This window comes from Lepus europaeus, chromosome 14 (genome assembly GCF_033115175.1).
Source record: "Lepus europaeus isolate LE1 chromosome 14, mLepTim1.pri, whole genome shotgun sequence".
Lineage (NCBI taxonomy): Eukaryota > Metazoa > Chordata > Mammalia > Lagomorpha > Leporidae > Lepus > Lepus europaeus.
In genome coordinates, this window is record NC_084840.1 from 43,974,536 (window position 1) to 44,002,315 (window position 27,780).

General features: G+C 41.4%; 1 protein-coding gene across 7 annotated transcripts in view; it reads left to right on the forward strand.

The window, feature by feature from the left end:
• Nucleotides 1–27,780, forward strand: part of CACNB2 (calcium voltage-gated channel auxiliary subunit beta 2) — a 393,103-nt gene that overhangs the window by 258,228 nt on the left and 107,095 nt on the right. For all 7 annotated transcript variants that reach the window (XM_062210527.1, XM_062210530.1, XM_062210528.1 and 4 more), the window contains one exon: nucleotides 14,738–14,857. In XM_062210527.1, coding sequence (XP_062066511.1) covers nucleotides 14,738–14,857 — 120 coding nt within the window. The remainder of the gene's footprint in view (nucleotides 1–14,737; nucleotides 14,858–27,780) is intronic.

Genomic DNA, 27,780 nt, shown 5'->3' on the forward strand with positions numbered 1-27,780 from the left:
AATTATCTAGGTTATAAATGATACACCGCACAGTGGTTATCTGATTATTATGTGTGTTTCAATTCACTAAAGAACATTAAAAATTACTCTTGTTAAATAGTGAAACAACTACAGCATATATATAGCACATTTATTTAGATAGATAGATAGATGTCTTGTCTTTTAGTGTTGAGTATTGTCATTCTGCAAGTACACCTCACCCCATGAACGCTTTGCTCTCTGCTTTCTACACTTTGAAGTTTCTCTCTACTGATTATTCTTTGTTGAGTTTGCTCAGTGTCTGGCTGTTCTCTGAGGTGTCCCAGACCATGGGATGACACAGGTGCTGTTTAGTCATGATTGGATTCCCCACTGGTAGGAAGTACAGGCATTATATTATTAGCTGAGCAATCCATAGGCCACAAAATGTTGTCTTTTCACTACTTAACACCGAATATCATCCAAGGTTTGACATGATAGACAAATATTTTATTGACCTAACTAGAGATGCTTATCGTGGTGTAAGAGGCATTCAGAGATGTAGGCAAAGGCCACATTATATTGGTGAAGAATGTAGTTTTATGTGGACTGGGAAGAAATTGGGGTCTTTGAAATAGAGGAGTGATATGATTTTTTAAAATATTTTATTTATATATTTGAGAGGTAGAGTTACAGACAGTGAGAGGGAAAGACAGAGAGAAAGGTCTTCCATCCACTGGTTCACTCCCCAATTGGCTGCAATGGCTGGAGCTGCAGCAATCCGAAGCCAGGAGCTAGGTGCTGCTTCCTGATCTCCCATGGGGGTGCAGGGCCCAAGGACATGGGCCATCTTCTACTGCTTTCCCGGGCCACAGCAGAGAGCTGGACTGGAAGAGGAGCAGCCAGGACTAGAACCAGCACCAATATAGGATGCCGGCGCCGCAGGTGGAGGATTAACCTACTGCACCAAGGCACCAGCCCTGAGTGATATTTGATGTGTGTTTGAAGATTAATTTGTCCACTGGATTTAGATGGTTCGGGCCAAGAAAGACTATGTTGAGGGCTGTTGCAAAAATCTACCTGCAAAGACCAGGAATTTGCCTAGGATTGTGGCGGTGAAGTATGAAAGTGGGCAGTGGCATTTCCAGAGATGACTAATCAAGCAGTTTTCTTTTCCTTTTTTCTTTGAGTATTTTTTTTTTTAAAATTTGAAAGGCAAGGTTACAGAGGAGAGACTTAGAGAGATCTTCCATCCACTGGTTCCCTCCCCAGAGGAAAGCAACTGCCAGGGGTAGGCCAGCTAAAGCCAGGAGCCTGGAGCTCTATCCAAGTCTCCCACATGGGTGGCAGGGGCCCAAACACTTGGGCCATCTTCCACTGCCTTCCCAGGCTCATTCACATGGAGTTGGATCAGAAGCGGAGCAGCCAGGACCCAAACTGGCACTCATATGGGAAACTGGCATCAGAGGTGGTAGCCTGACCCACTGTGCCACAATGCTGGCCCCAAGTTTTGTTTTCATCCAAGAAATATTTACTGGGCTCCTGCTGTGTGTGAGGCTGTGTGCTAGGTACCAGGGCTTCAACAGTGAACAGAAGCAACATGAATCAGTGTCTTTGTGAAGCTCACGCATCAGCAAGGTGAATTGGATCATTAGAAACCACATAGGTATATGGAAGGGGTCTTCAAAAAGTTCCTGGGAAAGGAATATTATTAAAAAGCCATGCATGGATTTAAGAAAAAAAAAAAAAAAAAACTGGGCCCAAGTACACTTGAGTTTTAATTCCATTTTAAAGCGGAGAAGCATACTGAGTAGCTGGGTAGCCAATCATCCTGTCATATGCTCAAGGTCAGTGGACATATTTCAAGACGAGTATTTTTCATCATAAAAATGAAGTGCACTTCTCTAATTGAAAAAAATTTTCCATGTTATGGCTGTGTGTATAAAATATTTCAGGGCCGGCGCTGTGGTGCAGTGGGTTAAAGCCCTGGCCTGAAGCGCCGGCATCCCATATGGGTGCCAGTTCTAAACCCAGTGGCTCCTCTTCTGATCCAGCTCTCTACTATGTCCTGGGAAAGCAGTAGAAGATGGTACAAGTCCTTGGGCCCCTGCACCCACATGGGAGACCCAGAAGAAGCTCCTGGCTCCTGGCTTCAGATCAGCTCAGCTCCGGCCATTGCAGCCAATTGGGGAGTGAACCATCGGATGGAAGACCTCTCTCTGTCTGTCTGTCTCTCTGCCTCTCCTCTCTCTGTGTAGCTCTGACTTTCAAATAAATAAATAAAACTTTAAAAAAAACTTTTTCAAAAAAAAATTGAGAAAGATGTTTGTAAATCACAGAAAATTACCTAGAGATTTTGTTTTTTATTAGCTCTAATATGAATATGGTAAAAAAAAAAAAAAGGAAAAAAAAAAAAGGAATCTAACATGAGCAAAGGCTACAGAGTAGAAGTTAGAATGTTCCTTCCGTCCCTAACCCTGGACCCCTCACTGACACCAGCAGTTTCCTGTGTATCCTCCCACCCCCGTTCTGTAGTCCTGTCTGTACCGCGGACTCCCATGCAGAGCTTTGGAAGGGACTGTTGTCCCGTCCTGCAGATGGTCTGACTGAATTGGTCTGGGATGTGGCATGGAGGTTTTTGATACCTTTTCCAGGCTACTTTAATGTATAGTCATTTCATCGTGTCAGTGTATTATTAATATCTGTATAAATTCTGTAAAAAAAAGTTTACATACATGACAGTAAAATAATATCCTCTGCTAACTTTTTTCTGTTTTCCCTTTGAGCACATGTAGCTAGACGTACTTTATTACTTTTAATTTCTGAGTAACATGCCAACATATGGTTACAACATGGTTTATCTAATGAATACCTTAATAATAACAATGTTACATTATTTAATCTGTTAACCTAAGTAAAACAATAATGAATATTCTTAATAGGCGTATTGCATATATCTCTGAGATCAAAGCCCTAGAACCAGAATTATAATTCTGGGTCAAATGTAAATGAATTTAGAATTTTGGTATATTCTACCAAGTTCTATCAGTAAGAGGAAATGTATGCAAGTTTGCTTTTAATCTTTGACAATAAAAATAAAAACTGCTTTGATTTTTCCTCTTTTAACATCAAGACTAAAGGTACTCATTTTCCATATTGTTGAAAACAATTTTGTTTTTTTTTTCCTGTGAATATGTCTTTCCTTTTTCAGCATGTTTTTCCACTGGATTGTTGGCCTTTTTCTTTTTTTTTTCCTTTTTTTTAACAATTCATTTATTTATTTGAAAAGCTGCATCATAGAGAGAGGGAGAGATCTTCTGTCCTCTGGTTCATTCCCCAAATGGCCACAACAGCCTGTGGGTGGGCCAGGCCAAAGCTAGGAGCCAGGAACTCCATCAGGGTCTTCCATGTGAGTGGCAGGGCAGAAGAACTTGGGCCATCTGCTGATGCTTTCCCAGGCACATTAGTGGGGAGCTGGATCCAAAGTGGAGCAGCTGGGACTTGAACTGGCACTCATTTGGGATGCTAGTATCGCCGATGGCAGCTTACCCCTCTGTACCACATTGCTGGCCTGTTATGTGGCATCTTAATATTCACAGCAACCCAGTGAGGTAGATGCATCCCCATGGCCAGTTTACAGAAGAAGAATCTAAGTGCAGCCAGGTTTGTTCTCCCCTTCAAGTGGTCCTTCTGCCTTGGAGTATGTTCCTTTACTCTTTTCTATGACTGTTTCCTGTCAACCAGAAAAACCTACCCTCAATATAATTTTCTATTTGGAAGGCTCTTCCTAATTCTTTTCTAGTCTTCCTCTTCTCTTCCCTCATAGTTTCTTGTGCTTTTCCTTCTTTATAATTTCCAAAACTGCCACAAAATAATGTTCTGTGCTGTTACCTCCATATGTGACTGGAAACCCCTATCATGTCACTTTCCCCCATAAGTGCTGGGGCTGGGCACCCAAGAGTGAACAGCGGAAGCTGTGTGCCCCACGAGGCTGGGAGGCAGGAGCCACAGTAACACAAGAGTCAACAGGAAGTGGTCAACACAGTCACCGAGGCATTTCTGATCCTTTCCAAAGTGCCTTCTTAGGAAACTGGCAGGCCATTTTTGCCCTACTTGATGGAAGTTTTACCATCATTAAGGTTCCTTACACTGTAAAATGTGAAACAGATTTCCATTTCTTGTGTATTTGCAATTAGAAATATGCTTTCTCCTCTATAAGACAGGAAATATTACATGAATTGCTTTTAACCAATTGTATATATCCAGTGTTTTATTAAATGTTCTTAATATATTCTGGATTTTTGAACCTTTCATACCCATGGCACATTTCCAGCTAGCTAATCTAAAATTGGTATACTTTTTATAAACATAGATGTGCATGAACCAGATTGTCTCTAGTTCTTAAATCACCTCCTGAAGGTGGGTTCTTTGCTTAGGGGATGAATTAACTGTATTAGGTCACTAGGGTGCTGCACAGGGCCTTATTACTAAGTGCTCCACACCACTGGCATTTTTCCAGCCAAATCCCTGGTTGTATAGCCTATTTTAATATGAAATCTCCCTGAACCAAAGTCATATCTTTCTGGAAGGTTAAACTTTTAGAGCAGTATATTAATAATTTACTACCAAATTACTGAGTCATTTGGCCTGCTTACAGACTTAACCTAGTACCAACAAATTATTTAAGCACCCATGTAAGAAAAGACCAATATTTTAGATGCAGTTTAAATAATTACTTTTATGTATTTTCTGTATAGGAACTATAATATTTTAGAATATTAGCATTTTGTGTCTAGAGTACTTTTCTTTTCCTTGTTTGTTACCTGACATGATCCCTGCACCAGCTTTAGTTTTGCTTCATTGTCTTATATGTGCATAAGGGGTCTTTGTCCCCCTCCTTACTTGTGAAACTGTCAAGATTAAATCCACCACTCTATGTGCAAATTATCCTTTTTGCAACAGCAAAAATATTTTCAGGATATTTTGTGAGACATTTCAGTTGCAATAAAGAAGAGCTTTTTAGTTAGCCATAAAAATAGTAACAACAATACAGGAAAAATAAAAACCCCAATTATTTTTAAGAAAAGTAATCCAACTGTGGTCTCCTTTTATTTTTGTTGTACCCTCTGTATTTTTACATACACCAACAAATGTATATACAAGACATGTTTAAGGTGTTTTCTTTATTTCTTTGTTTTATCAAATAGTCATCAAAAATGGGCCTATAATTATTTTTGGTCTTTTTAACTACTTTTAAGGTTTTCTAATAGTCTACTAAGTGTATAGACCACAATTTAAGAATTTTTGTAAGCTAGACTCCAAAAAAGTGAAATTATTAGTCCAGATATATCTTTAGATAGCAATAAAAAGAAATTGTCTTCCCAAACTGTTGGCTGCAAACCAAAAACTATCAACAAAGTATGAAAGTATCCGTTTTAGTGTATTTTCCCAATGTGTAAATTGGTATTTTGCAAAGAGTACTAATTTAACAAGAAAATGATATAATATTGAATTTATATATTTGATTATATTGATATTTCCAGATGCCTGCGACTAGTTGACTTTTTTCCTTAAATTGCATATTCATATCCTTTGTGTACATCTGTATATCTCCTGTTTTTCTTATAATTACTGTGTCTTGGATATATGCAAAGAAAATGTTGGAGAGTGAAGCCACATTCATTTCCACAGCTGTGTAGTTCTCAGGAGGCCACATGCGGGGCTGTGTGTTGATACCCGGAATTGATTGTTCACTGCAACCTTGGAGAATTTGCCTTGGAAGGCAGGGGCTGAGATTCGTTTGTTTGGTTCTCCACCCAAGAGAGGCCTTAGGCTTAAACAGTCATCTTTGACGTGGCCTTTATTTAGTAGTAGAGAGTGCATGAAGGCTTCTGAGTTGTGTATTTGTCCAATTAGTGTGTTCCCTCCAAGTGTATGACCCAAATTGCTTAAAGGAATATCTTCCTCCTCTCCTGACTTGAGTTTCTAAAATGTTCTGTCTTACTAGAAGTTGTATGTACAGTCATTCTGTTGTGAATTTAAACTCCATCCCTATAGGAATGGCAGGGATAATGCATGGGAACTCTGTCGCTAACCCTTCAGATGTCATATTTACAGTGTATCTGTGAGAAAATTTTCAAGAGTATTCTTTCTAATAATTTTAATTTCATGTACTGAGTTTATAGAGGGGAGAATTAGCCTGGGGAATATTTATAAGACTTGCCTATTGCTGTGCAGTGAGTCATTGGCAATTTTTGGATTAGAAATTTTAAATTCCTAGAAGGAAGAAGTGAAATTAATGGGGAAAGTGGTTACAAAGAAAATAAGCTTTAATCATAGTTTCAAAATATAAAAATCTCATAAATTCCTTGGAATAAAGATATTATCGACATTTTAAACATAATACTTTTTTTGTGGGGGGGAGTGGCTCATGTGTTATAGAATATCGTTGTTTAACCAACTGACCCACAGCTGACATTTTCACTAAGTTAATGAACTTTTTATTTATTGAGATTTATGTTAAGATACCATGTAGATCTTCAGGTAGAAATATTTTTATTTTTCTTTAACTCATAAATATTTATTATCTACTTAGAATGAATAGTCAGGCTTATGTTAATTTGTTTAAGACAAAGAATAGACATGAGCACATTTAGGAGTATTTAGGAACGTTTAGGAATGCTGAGGACCAATAGAGTGAGAAAGCAAGATACATGATGTGGGAGGGGGAGATAGGTTCACTGGCTCTCTGTCCATCCTCATTCTTTGTTTGCTTTTTGAAATATTTACTTCATTTATTTGAAAGGTAGAGTTACAGAAAGTGATCTTTCACCTGCTGGTTTATTCCTCAAAATGGCCTCAACAGTCTGAGTAGGACCAAACCAAAGCTAGGAACCTGGAACTCCATCTGGGTCTGCCACGTGAGTGGTAGGGGCCCAAGTACCTGGGTCATCTTCTCTTGTGTTCCCAGATGCATTAGCAAGGAGCTAGATTAGAAGCAGAGCAGCCGAGACTAGAACCTGCACTCCAGTGAGGCTCTGATATGGGATGTCAGCGTTGCCAGCAGTGATATAAGCCACTGTTCCATGTCTCTGGCCCCTAACCTGTTCTTTCATTAACAAATGTTTGTAGAATGTGTCCCCCTTGTCTGGCACAATTCTGGGTATTTGAGGTTTATAAGTGAATGAAACAGAAAAATATCTCCAGCCTCACAGATGTATTCTAGTGGAGGGAAACATAAAACCTAATAAATAATTTATATGTTAGAAGCTAAAAATATTATTTTAAGTAGTATGGAGTGAGATTGATAATACTGGAGGGTAGAAAGGGTCATTTTAAATATGATGGTGCAGAAGGCCTCATTGAAGAAGATCTTTGGGCAAAGACTTAAAGGAGGTGATGGAGTTAGAAGTGTACAAATTTAGTGGAGGAGAGCTCCTGGGACCTGAGGAACATAGCAAGGAAGCCAGTGTGGTTGGAGTAGGAGGAAGGGCAGGTAGGACAGGAAGGGAAGCTAGTGGTGGTGAGACAGTGGAAAAGTTTAGTGGAAGAGGAGATACTAGCAAATGAGACTTAGGAGTAGCCAGTTGGGTGACAGAAAGACCAAGATGGATGGTTTCTTGGAAGTCAAGTTGAGAAAGTAAATAGAAGATTGGGAATGAGCAGCCATGCCAGATGCTGTTTATGGGGTAAGAGGAGCCCTGAGAATTGCTCTTTGGATTCAACCATACAGAGATCATTGATCATCTTGATTAGCAGTTTTCATGGAGTGGAGGGAGGGAGCAGGTTTAAGAGAGAACTAGAAGGAAAGAATTTGAGTGAGTCCAGGCAAATTTTTTTTCTAAGCAATTTTTTTCTGCCAAGGAGAGCAAAGATAGGGGTGGCAAAAAAAAAAATGGAGTCAAGGGAAGGTTTTCTTTAAAAGCAAGAAATAATCGCATGTCTGTGTTTTGATTTAAATGATTGAGTAGAAAGACTAAGTTCAGTGATGATGGCAACTGAGACTTTTGGCAATACTCATGCCCACCTTGAATTGTTATACTCAAAAATTCCTATGACTCCTTTTCTTCAGCATTATATTGAGAGAATCCAGCTCTTGCAAAAGAGAGATACTTGCTTCTTGCTTATCCATCTTCATTCTTATGACTGGAAAGATAGTTTTTCAAAAGAAATGTTAAGGTTGAAAATTCTTGCCATCTATCACTATCATTAAATACATATTAAAGACTTAGAAAAGTCTCCAACACACACACACACACACGCACCAAATACGTTGTAATTATGAAGGTAAGTTATTTAGCCTATGCCTGAGATCCAAAACTCAGAATAGTAATAAAGCAGGACATCTAATTTTAACTTTGCCATTTTGGTGCTTTTTTGACAATGTCAAAATTTTCAGACACTGGATAGAGACTCTTTCACAAAATATAAGCAGCCATCATTTTAAGGAATAATTTGGTGATAACTGAAAAATTACACAGCCTAGCCAGATCTCTGCACTTTTTACACATACCTTTTGTACTGTTTAACAACTTCAGCTTCAGGGCTGAAAACTAGCAACTACTCCCACTGAAGCAGGAGACATTGGAATTCCAGCCAGCTGCAGGCAGGGTTAGCTCCAAGTAGACTACTAAACACCTACTTGCCAAAGTTCTATTCATTTTCAAAGAGGAGAGGAAAGTTGAAATAGCCAGTTTCTTGATTTCATTGTCTTCCTTTTCTAACCTACCTACATTCCCATTGTAGATAAACAATGCAGAGAATGCTCAGTTTTGAAGATACTCGGAAGTGAGGAAAATTCCAGAGTGGGAGCCAAGTCTACCAATGCGTCTTCCCACAAAAGGGCATTGCAGTAAGCAGTATAAGACTACATGACCCTCGTTGAACCTTTTGGAAAGACAAAATTTGGAAGTTGATGAAGATGAGATAGAAGACATCAGGCTTGGCAAAGAATCTGAAAGTCATGACACTTATAACTATCAGAAATAGCTATACATGTTACTGACAGAGACAGGGAAGTTTTCAATTAATGGAAACATCCATTACATTGGGGACTTATCCTAGCTTTTATTTTTATGAACTGGTACAGCCATGGGACTTGAATTCACACTGCTAACAGTTAACTCCTGATTTCACTGATAATATTAGCTTTGTAATCTCTATCAGCTAACATAGCACCTTATGCCTCAGGTTCCTCCGCAGTAAAAATGTAGATAATTGGAGATTATATGGGGTAATGCTTGTGGATCAGTGCAATGCCTGATATAGTCTAAGCATTTATTAAAAATTAGCAGTTACTGTCATTCATGTGTATAGCAAACTCAATAAATTGACTGTCCTAATTATTCGTATAGAGAAATCTCAAAAACACACTTTTTAGCCTGTGATGGAGTGCCAAACTTGGAAGGAAGAAATTTGAGAACTTTGTTTACATCTGAGAAGACCTGTTTTCAATGAAGTGTAGTTTACTGACAACATTGCAAATGGCGCTCGTAGTTAAGAGAGCCATACGTGTGCAGGAAATTTTTCTGTGAGTTCATGTCATGTAAATGTCGGAGTCCCAGACCCATGTTCCAGGATGCGCTTGAATATGTACCTCGTGGAGAAGGACAGGGAGAGAGATGGACGGGGAGGCCAGGAGGGGGAAAGGATGGAATGGGGAAGAGTTTGAGAAAGCTTAAATAGTTCTTCCTGAAAAGGTGTCATGTCAGCTACACTGACCTCTTACCAGTTCTGTAGATAACGGAGTGTTTCTTGGCCTCAGAGCCTTAGCATATGCTGTCCCCTCTGGTTGGCCATCTCTCTACTCAACACATGTTTTGTTTTTCTCCTTTGTGTTCTAGCTTAATGTCACCTCAGTCTCAGTGTCATCTCATCACCCTCAATAAAATACTATCCCTCATAATTTTGTTCTGTTACCTCAGCCTTTTATTTTCTCGCATAGCAATTACCTTTCTGCTGACTTTAAAGCAGTGGGTCTCTTTGACTAGAAGATCAAGTTCCGTGATAGAAAGGACATTGGATCTCTCTTGCAGTCCTAGTCCGTCTGTAGCTAACAGTACAGAATTTACAATGTCATGTAAGTAATAAGGTAGTCATGTAGTGTTTGTAAGCTTTCGTATTCTCTTCAGTAAAGCTCACATTTTAGCGTTTGCATGGTCATCAAAGTATTACATAGAGATGACCTTGCAAAGATTCATTACCTTCACCTTTTTACTATTTTAACATTAAGCCAAACGATATGCCAATCATACTGGAGGACTTTCATTGTATGAATTTAAATAGTAATTGCATGACACTCGTGATCTTTGTATGCCCTGGTATATGCCCGTGTACAATATTTGTGAAACTGTGCTTCATCTCAACACCTTACATCATTTTAAAATTTTAGAGTCAGAATCTCTCATTGTCAGTAAATTATGGTTTTGTGCTAGATACAACCAGTAAAGTAATTCAGGTTTCTCTGATCTGGAACAAACACATCACAGAACAAGAGTTAATTCTTCTAAACTGTGAAGAGGGAGAATATGAGAAATGGAAGAATTATCTCCCTCTACTAGCGAACAATTTAAGACAGAGAACCATTTCCTTTTGGTCCTTGTCCTCAGAAGTCTCTTCTATTTCGTTTTATTCTGGAAACATGGGGACCCAACCAGGAGGACAGTGAGATGTCTTTCTATGGCAAATCCAGGGAAGCCACTGAAATGAGATTTGCCATTGGGTTGGTGGTAGTCCTGCGCATGAGGAGGTGGTTTGAAGTCTGGGGTGGGGGATATTGATAGAAGATAGCTTTGTCAGTGTTGGGCTGGCCTTGGGATACTATGAGAAGTGGCTCTTGCTCAAAGGCATTGCTTTACGCCTTATAGGAAGATTTCCTACAGAATAGATGACACCATTCGGGATCCAAGGTACCAATTCCAAATAGGCTTACAATTCTTTAATTGGCTTAAAAGCAAATTCCTTTTGGCTTTAAAAGAGAAAATACAAGAATGCCTAAGGAAACTGATGCTGGAAATGTGAATGTCTGTGAAACAGTAGAGAGTATAGCATCAAAAAAGCAAATGTCATGAATTCCAAAAACAAATGTGTTACAGGGAATGGGTGATGCTTCATTGTACAAATATTTGACATGGAAGTGGAAAAAGAACCTAAGGGTGGATAAAAGCATAAGCTCATCTGATTAAATTTTCCTTTGCAAGGTATACTTATTTAGAATGATAGTTCTGAGGATGCAAACAGAAACTCCTGGGATGAACTATTGGTAGACATTAGAGACCAGTTGCATTTTGGAGCTGTGCAATTAGGAGTGTGCATAGTAAGATGTAGAGGAGCAAGGAAGGGCAGCTGAGAATGTGATGTACCTACAAGGACAAACAATGCAAAAGACCAACCAACCGCATTATGGAAACCAGAGAGTCAAGGGCACATCTTGTAATGAACCTGCTCGGGAGTTGTGGAAATGACTGCCAGCTGTTCCTGACTGAAGACTACTCAAGACATGATGGCTGAGAAAGTTCATATGGTACCAAAGGCACACGCTTAATCAGAGCTATCACTTCTAGTCACATACATCCACACACCCCAAAGGGAGGAGACTCATTGTAATGCATATGTCAGGAGGGTGACTTTCACAGATGGGACAACTCTGGAGACTAAAACACACTGCTGGTTCTGTGGCTGTCTGTGAAGGGAAGAGGTTAAGGGGATGATAAAGCATTTCTTTTGACAATGGGCATATACCAGGGCATACAAAGATCATGGAAAAATTATGAAAACAATGCATGGATTTCAAAAGTCTTGCACTGAAATATTTACCTTTTGATATTTCCACAAGCGTTTTGAAGTACCCTCCCATAGCATCTACAATGAGAATTATTGTGAAGGTGTACACCATGACAAGTACAAGGAATGAAAGTAATCTGGTTCCTACTCTGAAGATCAGTTCAGCTGCATTTCTGCTTAGCAAATAGTCAAAAAGCAGATACTCCAAAGAGCAATGGCAAAAGTCAGTGGAGAGACTTTCCTTAGCTACCTAGTTATTTAAACCGGGAAACAAGTTCAAACTACATCTGATTAGTAGCAAAGAGCATTTACAACCTTAATATCTTCACTGAAGTGTGACCAGAACTTCCAGCAGAGTGAATGAGTCTGAAATGAACAATGAGGACTGAGGCCCCTTATGGGATGGATTTGTGTTCCTGGTAATCCCCCACTATGCCACTGCTATAGGAAGCCTCTGGGAAGGTTAGAAACCCCTCTTCCTGCACACAGTGAGTCTTGTATCTTGGTTGAGAATTGCATTTTTCACTTGTAAATCTTACTTGAACAACAAGTTGCCACACACGTTTATTGTGCATGCATTTATGTTCAGCTCATGACAGCATAAATAATCTATTTATGAATTTATGTCATGATGCCAAGATAGAGGTACAGTGGGTCCCTGACTGTTATTCTGCAAACCTCTATTCTCTATATTTTATAGCACATAGGTCCTAAAGCTTGATGTTAGCCTGACCTCTAAGGGAGGGAGCATGGTGAAAAAGGGAGGCAGGCTTTGCTTCTTTGACATGAAACAAAATAATCTATCACACACAAATACCTGTGACTTGAAATAGAGTGATAAGAATCTGATGTTTACTTTTAAAAACCGGGAAGTATGCATGTCTTCATAAATAAACTTTGAAAAATAATTCCATTAGTAATAGGAAATTAATAATTTTAGCATCTTTCCTTTTCAAGCCTCTGTCTTATCTACAAGAAGCATTTGACTCAGTCCACTGTATTTTGTGAATCATAACTCCAGCTAATTAATTAACCAAGCTTTAAAATTTCATCGTAAGGATTGTTACGATTCACACTGTTATTTATTCCAGTGGCTTTATTTCAAATGGTGGTTTCTCAGTTGGAGAAGCAGTTCAAAGTCATTTTGAGCTCAGTTAAACTCATTGCTTTATAGAGCTGTGATTACTTTCCTGTCCTAATTAAATGGTCAGATCTCTCTCTTGCATCTTGTTTGGAAAGTCACAAGCAATAAAGAGCAGTATTATATTATTACCAAGGGGTATGATTTGATTTAGGCTATCCAGTATTGTATATAATATTTACTATCTGCAGTTGGCTTATGACATAGGATATACTTTCCGTAGCATGTAATGGAAAGGGATTAGCAAATGAAAAGGTCACATGCTTTGTCTTTGAGAGAATGTTTCGTTTGAAATAGAAACCTGACAAACATACCATGTGCCGGTTACTATAGAGCCAAAAAAGCCCGTTCCAGCTGTTTACACTTGGGATGTAAAATGGCAATTTGACATAGACTGGCAGTGTGATGTGAGCATCTGCGTAAAAAGGCTACATATGGAGCATGCCCAGTGCCAGGGAGTACATCCTCCTCCCCCTGGAGATCTCTAAAGATAAGGCTTGAACTTTGCACTTGCAAATGTCACTGCATACGTTGTGGGTTTTTTTTTCCCCTCCTAGTTTTTTTTTTTTTTTTTTTTTTTTTTTTTTTTTTTTAAAGGCTCTTTTACAACTAATTTCCTTTAACAATCCAGGAGCAGGGAAGAGACTAGGGTAATAAGATGCATTAAGTTCAGAATGAGTTGATGCTCCTCTGTGAATGCACTTGAAGTGTGCTTTATTTTGAAAGCAGTATAGAGCATTGGAGTGTGTGTATTTCCCCCTGCGATGGGAAAATAAGAATCTCCTCGGCTGGGAGTCCACGGGGCCAGAGAGTGAAAGCCCCGGAGGCAGAAAGAGCCGGAGAAGAGGGACTTGTCCAGAGCATGGATAGGAGAGGAGCTGGGGTTCTCCAGGGCTCAGCGCGCACTGAGAATCTGTGCCCAGGGCTGCAGCTGCGGACGACACAGGCGCTGTCTGGCTAATGAAGGCCACCTGGATCAGGCTTCTGAAAAGAGCCAAGGGAGGACGGCTGAAGAATTCTGATATCTGTGTAAGCGGAAAGGCTTTCATCTGGGGGAGGGGGGAGAACGTTTTCTTTGCTTTTCTGTTGTTAACAGAGAGTGCAGGCAGAGAGGGTGGTTTGACTGAGTTAATGTGATCATGACTGCGAGAAAGGGAACCAGGGAGATTCCTACCGTTTTTCTGAGCTCTTTTTCCTACATTGTGATTTATTGCTAGACGAGATATCCCAGGCAGGTGTTTCCTTTAGGCAGCGTTTATTAAATATCTATGGAAAGGTATTTAAAATGTGTTGCTGAAAGATGGAGTGAGGATTCTGGTGTCCTACAGTTTCCTCGGAGAAGGTAGCAGGTGTATAAAAAGGTATGCAAGAATTCTTAACATTACTGTGGGAATCTTCTCAGGGTAGTGGCGTTTTGGAGAGTAGTTCAAGTTTATAACTCATTGGACTTTTTCCTTTTTATATATATATATATTTTGAGGCTGAATGTCTTTCTCGTTGTAAATACTTGCTCTAGCATGTAGATTGTTCTTGAAGCTATCCTTGAAACCCATCAGTGCCCGTCAGCTCTGCACTGCACCACCGAGCTGCTTTAATTATAAAGGCCCTTGCTCTGGCTTCCAGAAGAGGTAGTTTTGGGAATGCAAGTCTTGGGAAGGAATGGTAACCTGGCACATACGACCACCCTAGGGAATGGTCTGCAAACCAAAGCGTGATTTTCTAGATTGGTTGCTGCAAAATGGACTGTTTGTTCCTCTTCTCAGGAACATATAGCACAATCCAGGAAGCGACCTGCCCTGTGGATGGGCCAGCCCTCCCAGGTTGACTCTGTTTTACAGTGCACCTTGTCCTCTGCAGGGTTCGGCAGACTCCTACACCAGCCGTCCATCCGATTCAGATGTGTCTCTGGAGGAGGACCGGGAGGCAGTGCGCAGAGAAGCTGAGCGACAGGCCCAGGCACAGTTGGAAAAAGCAAAGGTAAAGCCATTTCTTTGTAAGTTGTGCTGTGCCTGTGATGGACAACCTGTAGAAGTTTCTCCTACAGCTTACGTTTGGTCTACAAAAGTATTGGATTTTGTGCTTTACAGGGGTGCAGGAAAATACAGCACCTTTCACTTGGTGGAAAAAATGAAATGTAGTATGTAAGAATCATGTTTATTTCTGTGCTGTTTTAAAGTCTGACAAGCAACTTGTTTTCATTTAATTTAGACAACACAAAAGGATTCCCAAATGTGTGAAGGAAAACTGCATCTGATATTATAATTGTTTACTTCATTTTTTCCAGTAAACGATATCTCTGTTTACCAAAACAACTTTCTCCAAGATAATGTGTGTTTTCCAAGAGTGCAGCAGTCACTCCCCTGAATTATACCCCATAGATGTTTTGTAATAGTCTCTTCTTATATTTAAAAATGGGTTGTATTTTTCTCTCCAAAAATAAGGCAGCAAAGAATTTTATTGATTTTTAAAAAGTTTCTTTTCCCTTGGAACACTCTATTCTTCATCCCATCCCTGTGATGTGTGCGTAGTATAGATGAGAGAAGAAGATCCAACGTGAAACCACACAGTTAAAGAATTTATCTCAGGCTGTGTTGTATTTCACTGATTGTTGTGATGATTTGAATTCCTTCTCCTGTGCAGTCATTTGAACAGCAGCTCTTTCTAAAGCATAGGTTGTTGTTCAGGCTTTGGGTTCCTTGGTTTGTTTGATGCTCAGTAACTTCTGAGTGATAGTATTTTAACACAATTGTTGGTTCTCTTTCGAAAAAATTACTGCTTTGAAAAGAGTAAGTACTGTGTTGATCTTGCTAGAAAAATCAGGGTGGCATTACAATGCTTCTGCTGGCTGCTTCATCTGTGAGATGAGTAAAATCTATGTGTGTTGCTATGGGAATCATGGCTTGAAGATTCTGGTTTGAATGCATGGGCAGCCCTTATGTAATATTCATAACCTCTAGCCCAGCTGCCATCGTAGTTCACTGAGGAACTGCCAGGAGACTGTGACTTCCAAACAGCATTATTTCTGTATATCCAAAACAATGCTCTCACCTCACCTGGCAGGGGAACCGTCTGTAGGTCTGACAGCCTTAACTGCAAGGCGGCTTGTAGACAGCAGGAGCAGGGGCGGGAGGTGTGACAGTAGGAAGGGAAAAAGCAAGGTGTGGCCCAGTTGTCATCAACTGATCGGCTCTACCACAGTTAGTCCTTTCCAGCATCAGGAGGCTGAAACTAAATAGTGAGGGACAATAAAGAGTGAATGTATGACGATAAAGTTAGTTGCCACTATAGGTTTGCATCATACTTAATAGATGTTACAATTAAGAATGTGAATTCTGCATTCTATATTTTGTACCTGGATGTAAAAAAAAAAAAAAGACTCAAGAAAAACAAATAACAGTTTGTATTCCAGAAATAAGATTGTTCTATTTGTAGCTAATTTATTCAAGTAATTTTCACACACCAGAATTAAACAGTTTCTCGGATTCATATCCCATCATCATATAATGCAATGTATTATAGCTTCATTTATCCTAGTCTTTAGTTATCTAATTTGGAGCCTTTTTGTCCATAAGTGGGTGCTATAAAGAAATGAGTTAAAGCTACACAGCTGCAGATATTGGTTTTAAATCCAACTTGGTTCATCTTCCTTGGCCTACGGGCCTGAAGAGTTCATAGTTACAAAATGAGTGGGAGACAACAGAAAGAACTTAAGACAAAGGCAAAATAATGGAAGAACTGTTGCCTGTGCCTAATGAATACAGTTTATTTACATCCATTTTTCATCTTTAAAATCAGGTCATTACCTTCAATCTCCTATGTATTCAATGAGTCACACTAGAGTGAGAATTTGAATAGGTTCTGAAAGCAGAGAAGGAGTAGGGTTTAAGGTTATGTTAAAATTGTGATTTGGTCTGCCTGGTTTGTTACCTCCAATATCCTTGGAGAAAGAAGGCAGAAGAAGGATGGTGGACGGCTAGCTCTTGAGATTATTTTTATCCAATCCCATTGGCCAGTGTATCATCATGCCTTGTTGGGGCCCATTTCAAAATGAAGTCTTAAAAATATATGAATTTTGTTCATAAGGACTGCACATCCGTTTTCAAAGGATCATATGTTTTCTACATTTGTTTTGTAAGCATCATAGCATCCCTCAAATAGAAAGGCTTCACAAGTCAGTGCGGTAACTCTCCCGCACCAGATCCTAGGGGAAAATCTGCAGACACCTGCCATCGCCCCCCATGGTGCACTCAGATCCTGGTCGTGTATAAATATGAACTACATTAGCCATTAATTGTCTTAATAATAGCTCTGCGAAATAAGGTAATTGGCAAGCAGTGAACGTGGAGACACTGCCTTTTGAAATTAAATGACCTACAAAAGGTTATATAATGAGGCACACTGCGCTGCCCGTAAAACCCAGTGCCCCTCACTGCCACTTTGTTGATGGCTTCTCTCACACTGGCAGACTCTGCAGTGAACAGATTGTATGTTAACTTGGAAGCGAACAAGTATCGATCATGGATGAAGCCTTGTTTTTTAACTTTATGTTTTCTCATCACATGTATGATCTGGTTCAACTTTGGCCTACTTTGCAAATCCTCCCTCATTTAAATTGGTTCTCTCTGATATTGCTTTAAATACAAGCTATTTGCAAATTTACCTTATTCGTGCATTGATCATTTCATTAAAGACAATTTTACTGAGGCGTCATTCACCTGTTTGAATTTGTAGTTCAACGGCTTTTAGTACAGTGAGAGTTGTACAGCCATCACTATAATCATTCTTAGAACAGTTTGATCGCCCTGAAAAGAAATCCCAAGCCCATTAGCAGTCATTCCGCGTTCTCCTCAAATACCTTAACCTGGAAAATCACTATTCAACTTTCTGTCTCTGTAGATTTGTCTGTTCTGGACATTGCATATAAATGGACTCCTACAGTGGGTATTTTTTGGTGACAGGCTACGTTCTCTTGCATAATGCTTTCAATGTTCACCTCTGCTGTGGTATATGCCATTCTTCATATTATCAAATGATATTCCATTACGTGTACAAGGGTACTTCAAAACAGTTCAGGTATGGGCATTTTGAATAGCTATTACGACTCTCCTTGGGACACCCCCCCATACCCTATCAGAGTGCCTGAGTTTGAGTCCTGTCTCTGCTCTTGATTCCAGCTTCCTGCTAATGAGCTCTCTGGGAGGCAGTGCTGATGGCTCAGGTCTTTGAGTCCCTGCCACCCATGTCGGAGACCCAGCTTGAGTTTCTGACTCCTGGCTTATGCCTGGGTCAGCCCCCATTGTTGCAGCCACTTTGAAAAAATGAACCAGTAAATGGGAGATTGATCTCTCTCCTTCTCTCCCTCTCTCTCTGTCTCCCTTTGTCTATCTGCTTTTCAAAAATACGTAAACATTTTTGAAAAGATGTTTGTTTTGTTACGTAAACTTCGTTAAATCCATGCACAGTACACATTTTTCCATGAATTTTCTGGAAACCCCTCATATAGACCACATGATTTATCAATTGGTGGACATTTGGGTTTCTCTTTCAGGTATTGTGAATAATACTGTTGTGAGCATTCATGCAAAAGTTTTTACATGAGTCTGTATTTTCTACACACAAACATACATACAACCCTAGGAGTGAAATTGCTGGCTTGTATGATCATCTTCTTTTAACTGACAGAAAATTTTCTTCTTCTATCCCTTACTCCTCAAAAATGATGCCTTCTGCCCTGGAGACAGAGACTCTGAGTTGGGAAATCTATGCATGTTTGGGTTTGGAGTAGAGATCAAGTAGATTCAGGGCATACCTGTTGGTTGAATGGATTAACCTTCAATTCTGAGCTCATTGTTCTTTCATCATTGAATATCTACTGTGTTAAAGAAATCTTACTGGGCACTGTGGGTGTATAGGAGGGATTGCAAGGCCACAGCCACAAAGACAAACCAGGCATGTGTTTTGCCTAACTCAGCTTCTATTGTTTAAGAGGAAAGCCATGGTAATGAAAGGTAGGACAGAAGTACTCTTGGAGAATAGAGAGGTCTGTGAGCATCTGGAGACAAAGACTGCATCCCGCTGGCAGGCACAGGCAGCCTTCCTGAGGAGCTGGTGATTTAACTCACAGATAGACAGATGATGTTGAGCCCCTGGTGTAGAAAGTGTGGAGTGGAGAACAGGGAAGTGCCTGCCTCCTAGGCCCTGGGAGCACTCTGTATATAAAGTCTTGTAGTAAGAAAATGTAGATCCTTCCAGAGAAAGACTAAATGTTTTTTATCATGCTATCTTGAAAATACATATTTACTCCATAGTTTAGAGACGAGCAGTTAGCCTCATGGTTCAGACACCAGTTAAGATCACCATTTCTCCCATCACAATACCTGGGCTTGATTACCAGCCCTGCCTCCTTACTGCAGACCCTGGGAAGCAATGGTAATGGCTGAAGTACTTGGATTCTTGCCACCCATGTGAGAGACCTGGATTGAGTTCCTGGCTCCTGGATTTAGCCCAGCCCATCTCCATCATGGCTGTTTCAGGCATTTGGGGAGTGAACCACAGATGGAGTCTGTTTCTAGCTCCCTCTCTCCCTTTCTCATCTCCCTCTTTCCTCTTCCCCTGTGCTCCTTCCCTCTTTCTGTCTCTCTGCCTCTCAAATAATAAATAAAAAGTTTAAATTTATAGATTATATTAGTAGTTTAGCTGGGTATAGTATTCACAAATGGAAAACAGGAATGGGTGTTTAGCCTATGGTTAAAATGCCTCTACTTCACATCAGAGTGCCTGAGTTTGGTACCTGCCTCTAGCTTCCTGCCAATGGAGACCCAGAGAGGTAGTACCTATGACTCAGGGACTTGGGTTCCTGTCACTCATGTGGGAAACCTGGATTGCATCCCTGGCTCCTGGCTCCAACCTCAGCCCAGCCCCGGCAATGCAGGTACTTGGGAAGGGAAGCCACAATGAGAGAGCTAGTACTTGTACTCTTTCTTTTCTGTCTCTGTCTCTGTCTCCTCACATCTCAACAAAAAGGAGGGAGAAAAAAATTTTCCTTCCAATTTGTACAGTTATTACTTTGTGGTCTCCTAGCTTCCAGTACTGCTGGCATAATTGCTAATGGTCTCCTGAGTGTGATTTTGATTTTCAGCATTCTCTGTGATATTTGGAGAGTTATTCTTCCTTTCATGATTTGACATTTTGATGGAACGTTTATTGTGCTTGGCTTGTCCTACCTTCAGTTCTGAAAATTTTTTTTTTCTTTGATAATTTTTCCCTTGTTTTTTCTTATTTTCCTGGCTTTCTGGTTTGTCAGATGTGTGATTAGAAATCTCCTCTGTAATCATTTTTCTCTACAGTCCCTCTATCTTTTCTTAGTTTTTCTCAATTTATTTTCTAGTCTATCCATTTAAGGTTGAAATCTCTTAATTTCCAAGAGCTAGAAAACTGGCTAAATATGTTAGGTAAATAACTGGCTAATTGCTAGCAGCTTGGATTCCTTTAGTCTTCGAATAAATATTAGCTTAGACTGCATATTTCTATCCATAAAGAATCCAAGGTGTGTGGCTGTCTCCTGGACCTGTGTTAGGCTTCTGCACTGACTCACATCTCTGGCTGGGTAGGCACGGTCACATACGCTGGTACTGCCACGCTTCCACTCACCTCAGGTGAAATTGACAGTAATAGTAATGACCACAGTAACACCAAAACCTGATGGCTGATCACTGCTCATTCAAGTCAGTTTACAAGATGTAAAGAAAAGCAAAGCTTTGTATCTTTATAGTAGTTGAAATAGCTTTGACCTGTCATGATTATACTGTGTATATATAGCACCAATGCCTATCACATTGGCAAAATCCTCCCTTATTCTCTAAGTGAGAAATGAGAAAAGTTCTTTGATGTTTGCTGCGGAAGACACCAATTTTAGCTTAGTGGCTTAAAGTCGCCATTTCCCTTAGGTTCCTCTTCCTTCCCATGTGTTCTCGGTCTGCTGGCAGAGCAGCAGGGACTGGGCCATCGGGCATGACCTTGTGTGTCTGATTGATGGGTTGGCAGCTGCCAGCTTGGGCACTTTGTTCTGCTTGTTGGCACTCCTCCTCCAACAGGCTGGTTAGGGTTCCTTACCCAGGCTGGCCTCAGGGTTCCATCGGAAAAGAACCAGCTCCAACAATCTGTAGTTGTGTCTTTCCTCTTCTTGTGTCACTTTTGCCTACAACAAATCACAGGGCTGATTCCGGGGTCAGTGTGGAAGAAGAAATACCCAGCAGGTGTATTCAGGTACAGCCATTCTGTACAAAATGTGCGAGGCTCCTCCTGCTTCTTCCTGCCTCTTTGAAACAACATGTGTCTCCTTGCCTTTTAGGATAAACACCTCCACCATCCCTTCCACCCTCTGCTTGCCCCTTCCTTCTGCCGCAAACCTTGTTTTCCTGGACTCTGGGCTTGCTCTTTCCTTCCTTCCTTCTTCCCACCCCCTGACTATTTAATGCACTGAAACTAATTTCTGTCTCTCTTTACTAATGGTATCTGCTGACTTTCCTGTCGCTGGTTCCACTGACTCACTCCCCCAACTTTCCCCTGACTTCTCTACAAGCCACAACCTTGTTTTGCTTCCCAAACGAGTCAAGTTTGTCATACAAGTGCTGACTACAACATAGAGCCACCAAGCAGTGGAGTGCTACTTCTGCATCCGTCTAGTTGCTCCTGCCCAATCTCTTCTGCTTTAGCTTTCAGTTCCCCCACTGAAATGTGGAAGTCCATCCAACAGAGGCTCACACCTCAACCATCTGGCATTTAGTGCCTTAGGCACGCCATTAGTTTTAACACGGAACTCTGCAGAGCCCCAAGGGATCTTTGGGTTCCTCAGGAGCTGCTGCTGGGAAGAGGAGTTCCCTGCAGGCTGTGGTTCTTCATCCCACTGGGATACAGCCAGAGCAGCTCTCTCTCCAGTTGTTTTATGTCGGGGTTTCAAGCCCGAGGCTGGCCCCTGACCAGCAGGGGCAGTACAAGCACTCCCCAACAAGGCAAACAGGGAGAGATAAGGTCGACGGGTCATAAACACACCACAAGCACCCGTGAGTTCTGTCGAAGCAGGAACCGCTTTATTGAAGAGGTGTGCAGGCTTATAAAGCTTACAAAAGACATGCGCAGTAGGGGAGCCAATCAGCAAAAGGGTCACGCAGGCATGGGTGGACCACGCACAGGGGCACCTTAAGCAAAGTATAGGGATCACACACTGTCCACGTGTCCAGAACCAAAGCAGACCTATCCCTGTGGTGGTCCGACCTTACCTACCTTAACTGCAGCAGCCGCAGACACGCCCCTCGAACATCCGAACATCCGCCAGGCGCCATATTGTGATGGAGATTTTAGGCAATGCCCAACAGTTTTATATGCTGAGGCTTCTGGGTAAGCTTCCTTGGATGGCGAGTTCTAAACCACTGCCTTGTTTGCCTTCACCATCCCATGCTTCTCAGTGCTGAAGCCAGCACAGGAAGACTGCGCCTTTGGTTCTGACTGCCTCCCTGATGTCGGTCTCTCAGGCCTTTCCCTTCATGGCATCTCTCTCAGTTCTGCCACCATTTGAAACGTGGCTCCCCATCTTTTCCTGCAGACCCTTCCTTCTCTGCATTTTCTGCTTCTATTGCTGTTACCTCTGTGCTCCGAAGCTTGAAGCCTTAGTCCAGGGATCAGCATTTTTTTTTCTTTAAAGGACCATATAGGGAATGTTTTAGGTGTTGTTGTGGGTCATGTGGTCTGGCTTACCTCAGGGACACATGGATGCAGATTCCACCTCTGCCGTGGACTGACTACTTGACCTTCTGAAAATTACCTGTGAAGTTTGATTTTGCTGTATGTGATAGAACATTAACCCCAGCTTCTTGTGGCTCTAGTGATACCTGAATGAGCTCCTCCATACAAAGCCCAAGGTTCCTGGAACCACCTTCCTCTGCCCTAGGCCCGCTGTGATAGGCATAGGCAACTGGAACCCTCAGTAGCTACTGTCAAAGGAGTCCAGCGTCTAACGTGGGGGTCTGTATTTAGCATTAAGGTATGAGTGTCTTTGTTCTCTTTAGTGATGTATGAAGGTACTTCAAAAGGTTCATGGAAAATAAAATTTAAAGATAAAGATATGTCTATTTTGGTATAAAACAATTTGAAATCCATGCATATCCCATGAATTTTTTTACATTTCATTTAAAATATTTGAGAGGCAGAGGGACAGAGAGAGAGGCAGGGTCCCATCTGCTGGTTTACTTGCCTACAATCCAGGACCAGACTGAAGCTGGGAGCCAGGAACTCAATCCAGGTCTTCAGAGGGAGTGGCAGGAGTCCAAGTAATTGAGCTATCACCACTGCATTAGCTGGAAGCTGAAAGGATCCGGGACTTGAACCCAGGCACTGTGACTGGGGATGCGGGTTTCTTCACTGGTGTCTTAAACAGCTAGGTGAAGCACCGGCCCTCGCTGAAACTTTATGAAGACCCCTTTTGCAGTCACCAAATGCTATGTCATATTATCATTAGTTTGTTAGCTGTATTTGTTTCTGTTTGGGGCTTGGCGCTGTGTGCCTGCCGAGCTGAATCAGGTAGGCTGGCACTCACTCTGGCCACGGCAACTCAGACTGCATTGGCTTCCGGGCTGCCACCAGCACGCAAGCCCTGGGGAGTGAAGACGTGCGCTGTACTGAGTCGCACTAGTATAGATCCCTGCCCCAGTTTTCAAGGAACTGACTGCTTCCTCGCTTTCCTCATAGGCTCAGCACCTGAATATTTGGGAAATAAAATTGTAGATTGTTCTTTGTTTCTTTATCACTCTGTTTTTTTGGCAGTCTATGAATGAGTAAATTTTAAGCTTCTTATGAGTGGGGGGAAAAAAAAACACCTATTTATAAAAGAACATGATACTCTTAGCAGACTCTTGGTTTTTATTAATGGAAGTTCTAGAGGATTCACATTTACCCACATCTGAAACTCTTGGTTAAGAACCTTGTAAGAATTGTTAGCATAATACAGGCTTCTGGCTGTTTCTAAACCATAAGTGGCTTGGGGAAGGATTATTATAAACTTTGTGGTTCAAGCCTTTCTTTTTTTTCTTTTAAAGAGCTGTAACAGAATCTTTGTTGTATCTTTGTAAACAGAGCTATAAACACACAGCCAAATATGAACAAGAAATGACATAAAGACCTTGCTACAGAGCTTAAAAATCTCTCTCTCTCTCTCTCTCTCTCTCTCTATATATATATATATATATATAGCTCTCTCACTTTCCCTAATCTTCTGAGTTTTTGTTCTACCAGTAGATAAGTTACACGTGTTGAAACTGTGGTAAGGTAGAATTTATTCAAATTAGCACACGTCTGCACCGAGTTAGGAGTTAGAGGAGAGGCGATCAAAACTGTGTTCCATGTGGTTTCACCCTCAACATGATCATGGTTTAAGATGGTGATGCCAGAAATGCATGTCACCGAGTGGTAGGTGTTATACTGGCAGCACTGGGAGCCAAATGCCGAGAGCGTGGCTCCATCCCACAGGGTGGGACAGGCTCACTTGAGGAGGCCAGTTTGGATTACAGATGCCTCCACTGGCCTGTGAATGCCCTCTGTGGGCACAACCTTTGCCAGCCAGCACCGTGCTATTCTAAGTTCAACAGGATGATTACTAAATGAAGGGCCCAGTTACTTGTAACTTCAGTCTAATTCTGTTTTACACCTCACTTAGTCTTCAATTTACCCTAAAATAACCACACTGAGGTATTTTTTACTCACATTTTTAAAAACATTTATTTGGCCGGCGCCGTGGCTTAACAGGCTAATCCTCCTCCTTGCGGCGCCGGCACACCGGGTTCTAGTCCCAGTTGGGGCGCCGGATTCTATCCCGGTTGCCCCTCTTCCAGGCCAGCTCTCTGCTGTGGCCCGGGAGTGCAGTGGAGGATGGCCCAAGTGCTTGGGCCCTGCACTCGCATGGGAGACCAGGAGAAACACCTGGCTCCTGGCTTCAGATCAGTGCGATGCGCCGGCCGCAGCGGCCATTGGAGGGTGAACCAACAGCAAAAAGGAAGACCTTTCTCTCTCTCTCTCTCTCTCTCACTATCCACTCTGCCTGTCAAAAAAAAAAATTTAAAAAATTTAAAAAAAATAAAAACATTTATTTGTTTATTTGAAAGGCAGAGTTCCAGAAAGAGAGGTCTTCCATTCGCTAGGTCACTCCCCAAGTGGCTGCAACGGCCGGAGCTGGGCTGATCCGAAGCCAGGGGCCAGGAACTCCTTGGGTCTCCCAAGCTGGTTCAGGAGCCCAAGGACTTGAACCATCTTCCACTGCCTTCCCAGGCCATACCCTGGGAAGGGCAATGATCTTTGAGTCCATCAGTTCCCATGGTAATCTCATCTAAAACACACCCAGAAATCATGGGCTGTTCAGGCACCCCGTGGTACAGTCAGATTCAATGATAAAATTAGCCTTTATAGTCTGCTAATTTAAGTTTTACAAGTATTCTAACTGTTCTCCGTATATTTAGTTTGACATGCCATCTGAGTTTGACCTTACCTATAAGGATTTGCATTCTAGGAAAATAATTTTTTGTTTTAAAACATAGCGTGTTTATACTTCAGAATGATACTTTAAATTTCTCTTAAGTATCCTAGGAACCAACAGTGACCAAATATGAACCATTTGTTTTTAATATTATACTTTCAGTAAATGTCTTGGTAAACTGTGAGATTAAGAGCGAGCATTTGGCACTCCTCTTGGAATGCCTGCCTCCCATATCGGCATGCCTGCTTCCAGTTCCAGCTCCACTTTAGATTTCAGCTTCCTGCTAATGCACACCCTGAGAGGCAGCAAGTGATGGCCCAAATACTTGAGTTCCTGCCACCCACGTGGGAGACCCAGGTTGAGTTCATGGCTCCTGGCTTAAGCCTGGCTTAGCCCAGGCTGTTGTGAGTATTTAGGGCAGTGAAACAGTAGACGTAAGGTCTCTCTCAACTGTGTCTGTGTCTCTGGCTCACTAGCTTGTTCTCTGCCTTTTAACTAAATAATTTAAAAATACATAAAAGCATGAAATGCTTCTTAATAAGAGAGTTTGAGTAGTATTTCTCCTAAAACTTCATATTTATGTAAAATATATCAGTATTACTAAAGCCCATCAACCCTTCTTAATTCTGGTCCAAGAGAAAAAAAAATACCACAGATTCTTTTTCATATTATCCCTTGAAATTTTTTTTTTTTTATTTCTCTGAAACATGACACTGTTTCCTTGGCTGAAATATGTTCATTATAATAGCGCCACCATGGTGCACTTGAAGGATTCTTAAAACATTTGTTAGCTTTTCTGGATCATGAATGCCTTTGAGTATATCATAAAACATGGGACTTCCCTAGAGAAGTAGTCACTGTCCATCCACACAGCATGGCTCCTATTTTCAAGGTCATCCCAGCCTTCTGGAACTGACATGTGTATCCTCAAGGTATAAGAACATCTCACAGGGCCAGAGCTGCAGCATAGCACCGGCATCCCATATGAGCACTGATTCAAGTCCTGGCTGCTCCACTTGCTGTCTAGCTTCCTGCTAATACACCTGGGAAAGCAGCAACAGATGGCACAAGTGCTTGGGCTCCTGTACCCACATGGGAGACCCAGATATAGCTCCTGATTCCTGGCTTTGGGTTAGCCCAGCTCTGGCCATTGTGGCCATTTGGGGAGTGAACTAGCAGATGGAAGAGCTCTCTATCTCTCCCTCCCTCCCTCTCTCTCTGCCTTTCAAGTAAATGAATAAGTGTTTTTTAAAAAAATTAAATGTATATAAAAAAAGGACCTCTTGGAAATAATCCCTGCCTTCCACCACTTAGAGTGGCTGGTGTTTGAAGGGCTATTAGACATGGCCCTAAGCATGTAGAGACTTTTCCTTTGCTCTTAGTTACTGAAAGATACCACATAAATTCTTACAGTTTGGGTTTTAGCTATAATGTTTAGTCTAGTGTGGAATCAGAGGTTGGGCAAATATACAGTTCTCTAAATACTTTTTCATGCTATGGCTATTAAGTGTGTTCTGTTTTAAACAGTTGTCAGTGATTACCGATTTGAGTGTTTTAAGAGTTTCAATCATCTGTACGAAAGTGAACCAACTGGAAGAGCCTTTTCAGTTTAGCAGAGAGTAGGTGCTAATCTTTGCTGTGGTTTGGCTTGGCTGCCTACCTATTTGGTTTATTAGTCTCCGAGCTTCTCAGTTGATCTGTCTTGTGTTAACTCTTATAAAATGTAATCTCCTTATTTATTCTGGTTTATTTTGGTCTTGATTATCTGTCCAATGTAGATAACTAGGACCTCAGTTCCCTGTGTAGAAAGAATCCTGTCTGTAGGTTACAGAAGGGTAAGGCTATCTGATGCTTGACAATGCTTTTGCCCTGCATTACATAGAAGCCTTTCCCAGTGTTCTGGCTTTGTGGAAAACTAAGTGAAATAGCAAAGGTTTGCAATGGCAGGACTTTAGGACCTTGCCTGCCCAGGGGGTTGAAAGCCCCTTGAGAGGTGGCCTGTCCCTCAGCAGCTGCGTGCTCTGGTCTAGCATGCTCTGTGTTTCTCCTCACTTGTCATCCTCCCCACCCCAGAAACGTGCCCAGGCTTCTCTTACAGCCCTTCCCATACCATACTGAGTGGTTGGTTTCTCTCGGCAAGCAAGTCAAATGAGCAGCTTGGCTTGCGAGTTGTCCTGTTTATGCTCCCAGTTGAATTCCTTTCCAGAGGCCTATCTGAATGAATGACATAATCTGTGTGATGGAAATGTATGGGTGAAAACCCAAGTCTTCAGCTGTAATGACATTTTGCCACCTTTTTCTTATCTTCCCTGTTTGATGCGATCATGTCTTTCCTCCACACCGCTCGTAGCCTGGGAGTGAAATCAGGATGGTTGACTGT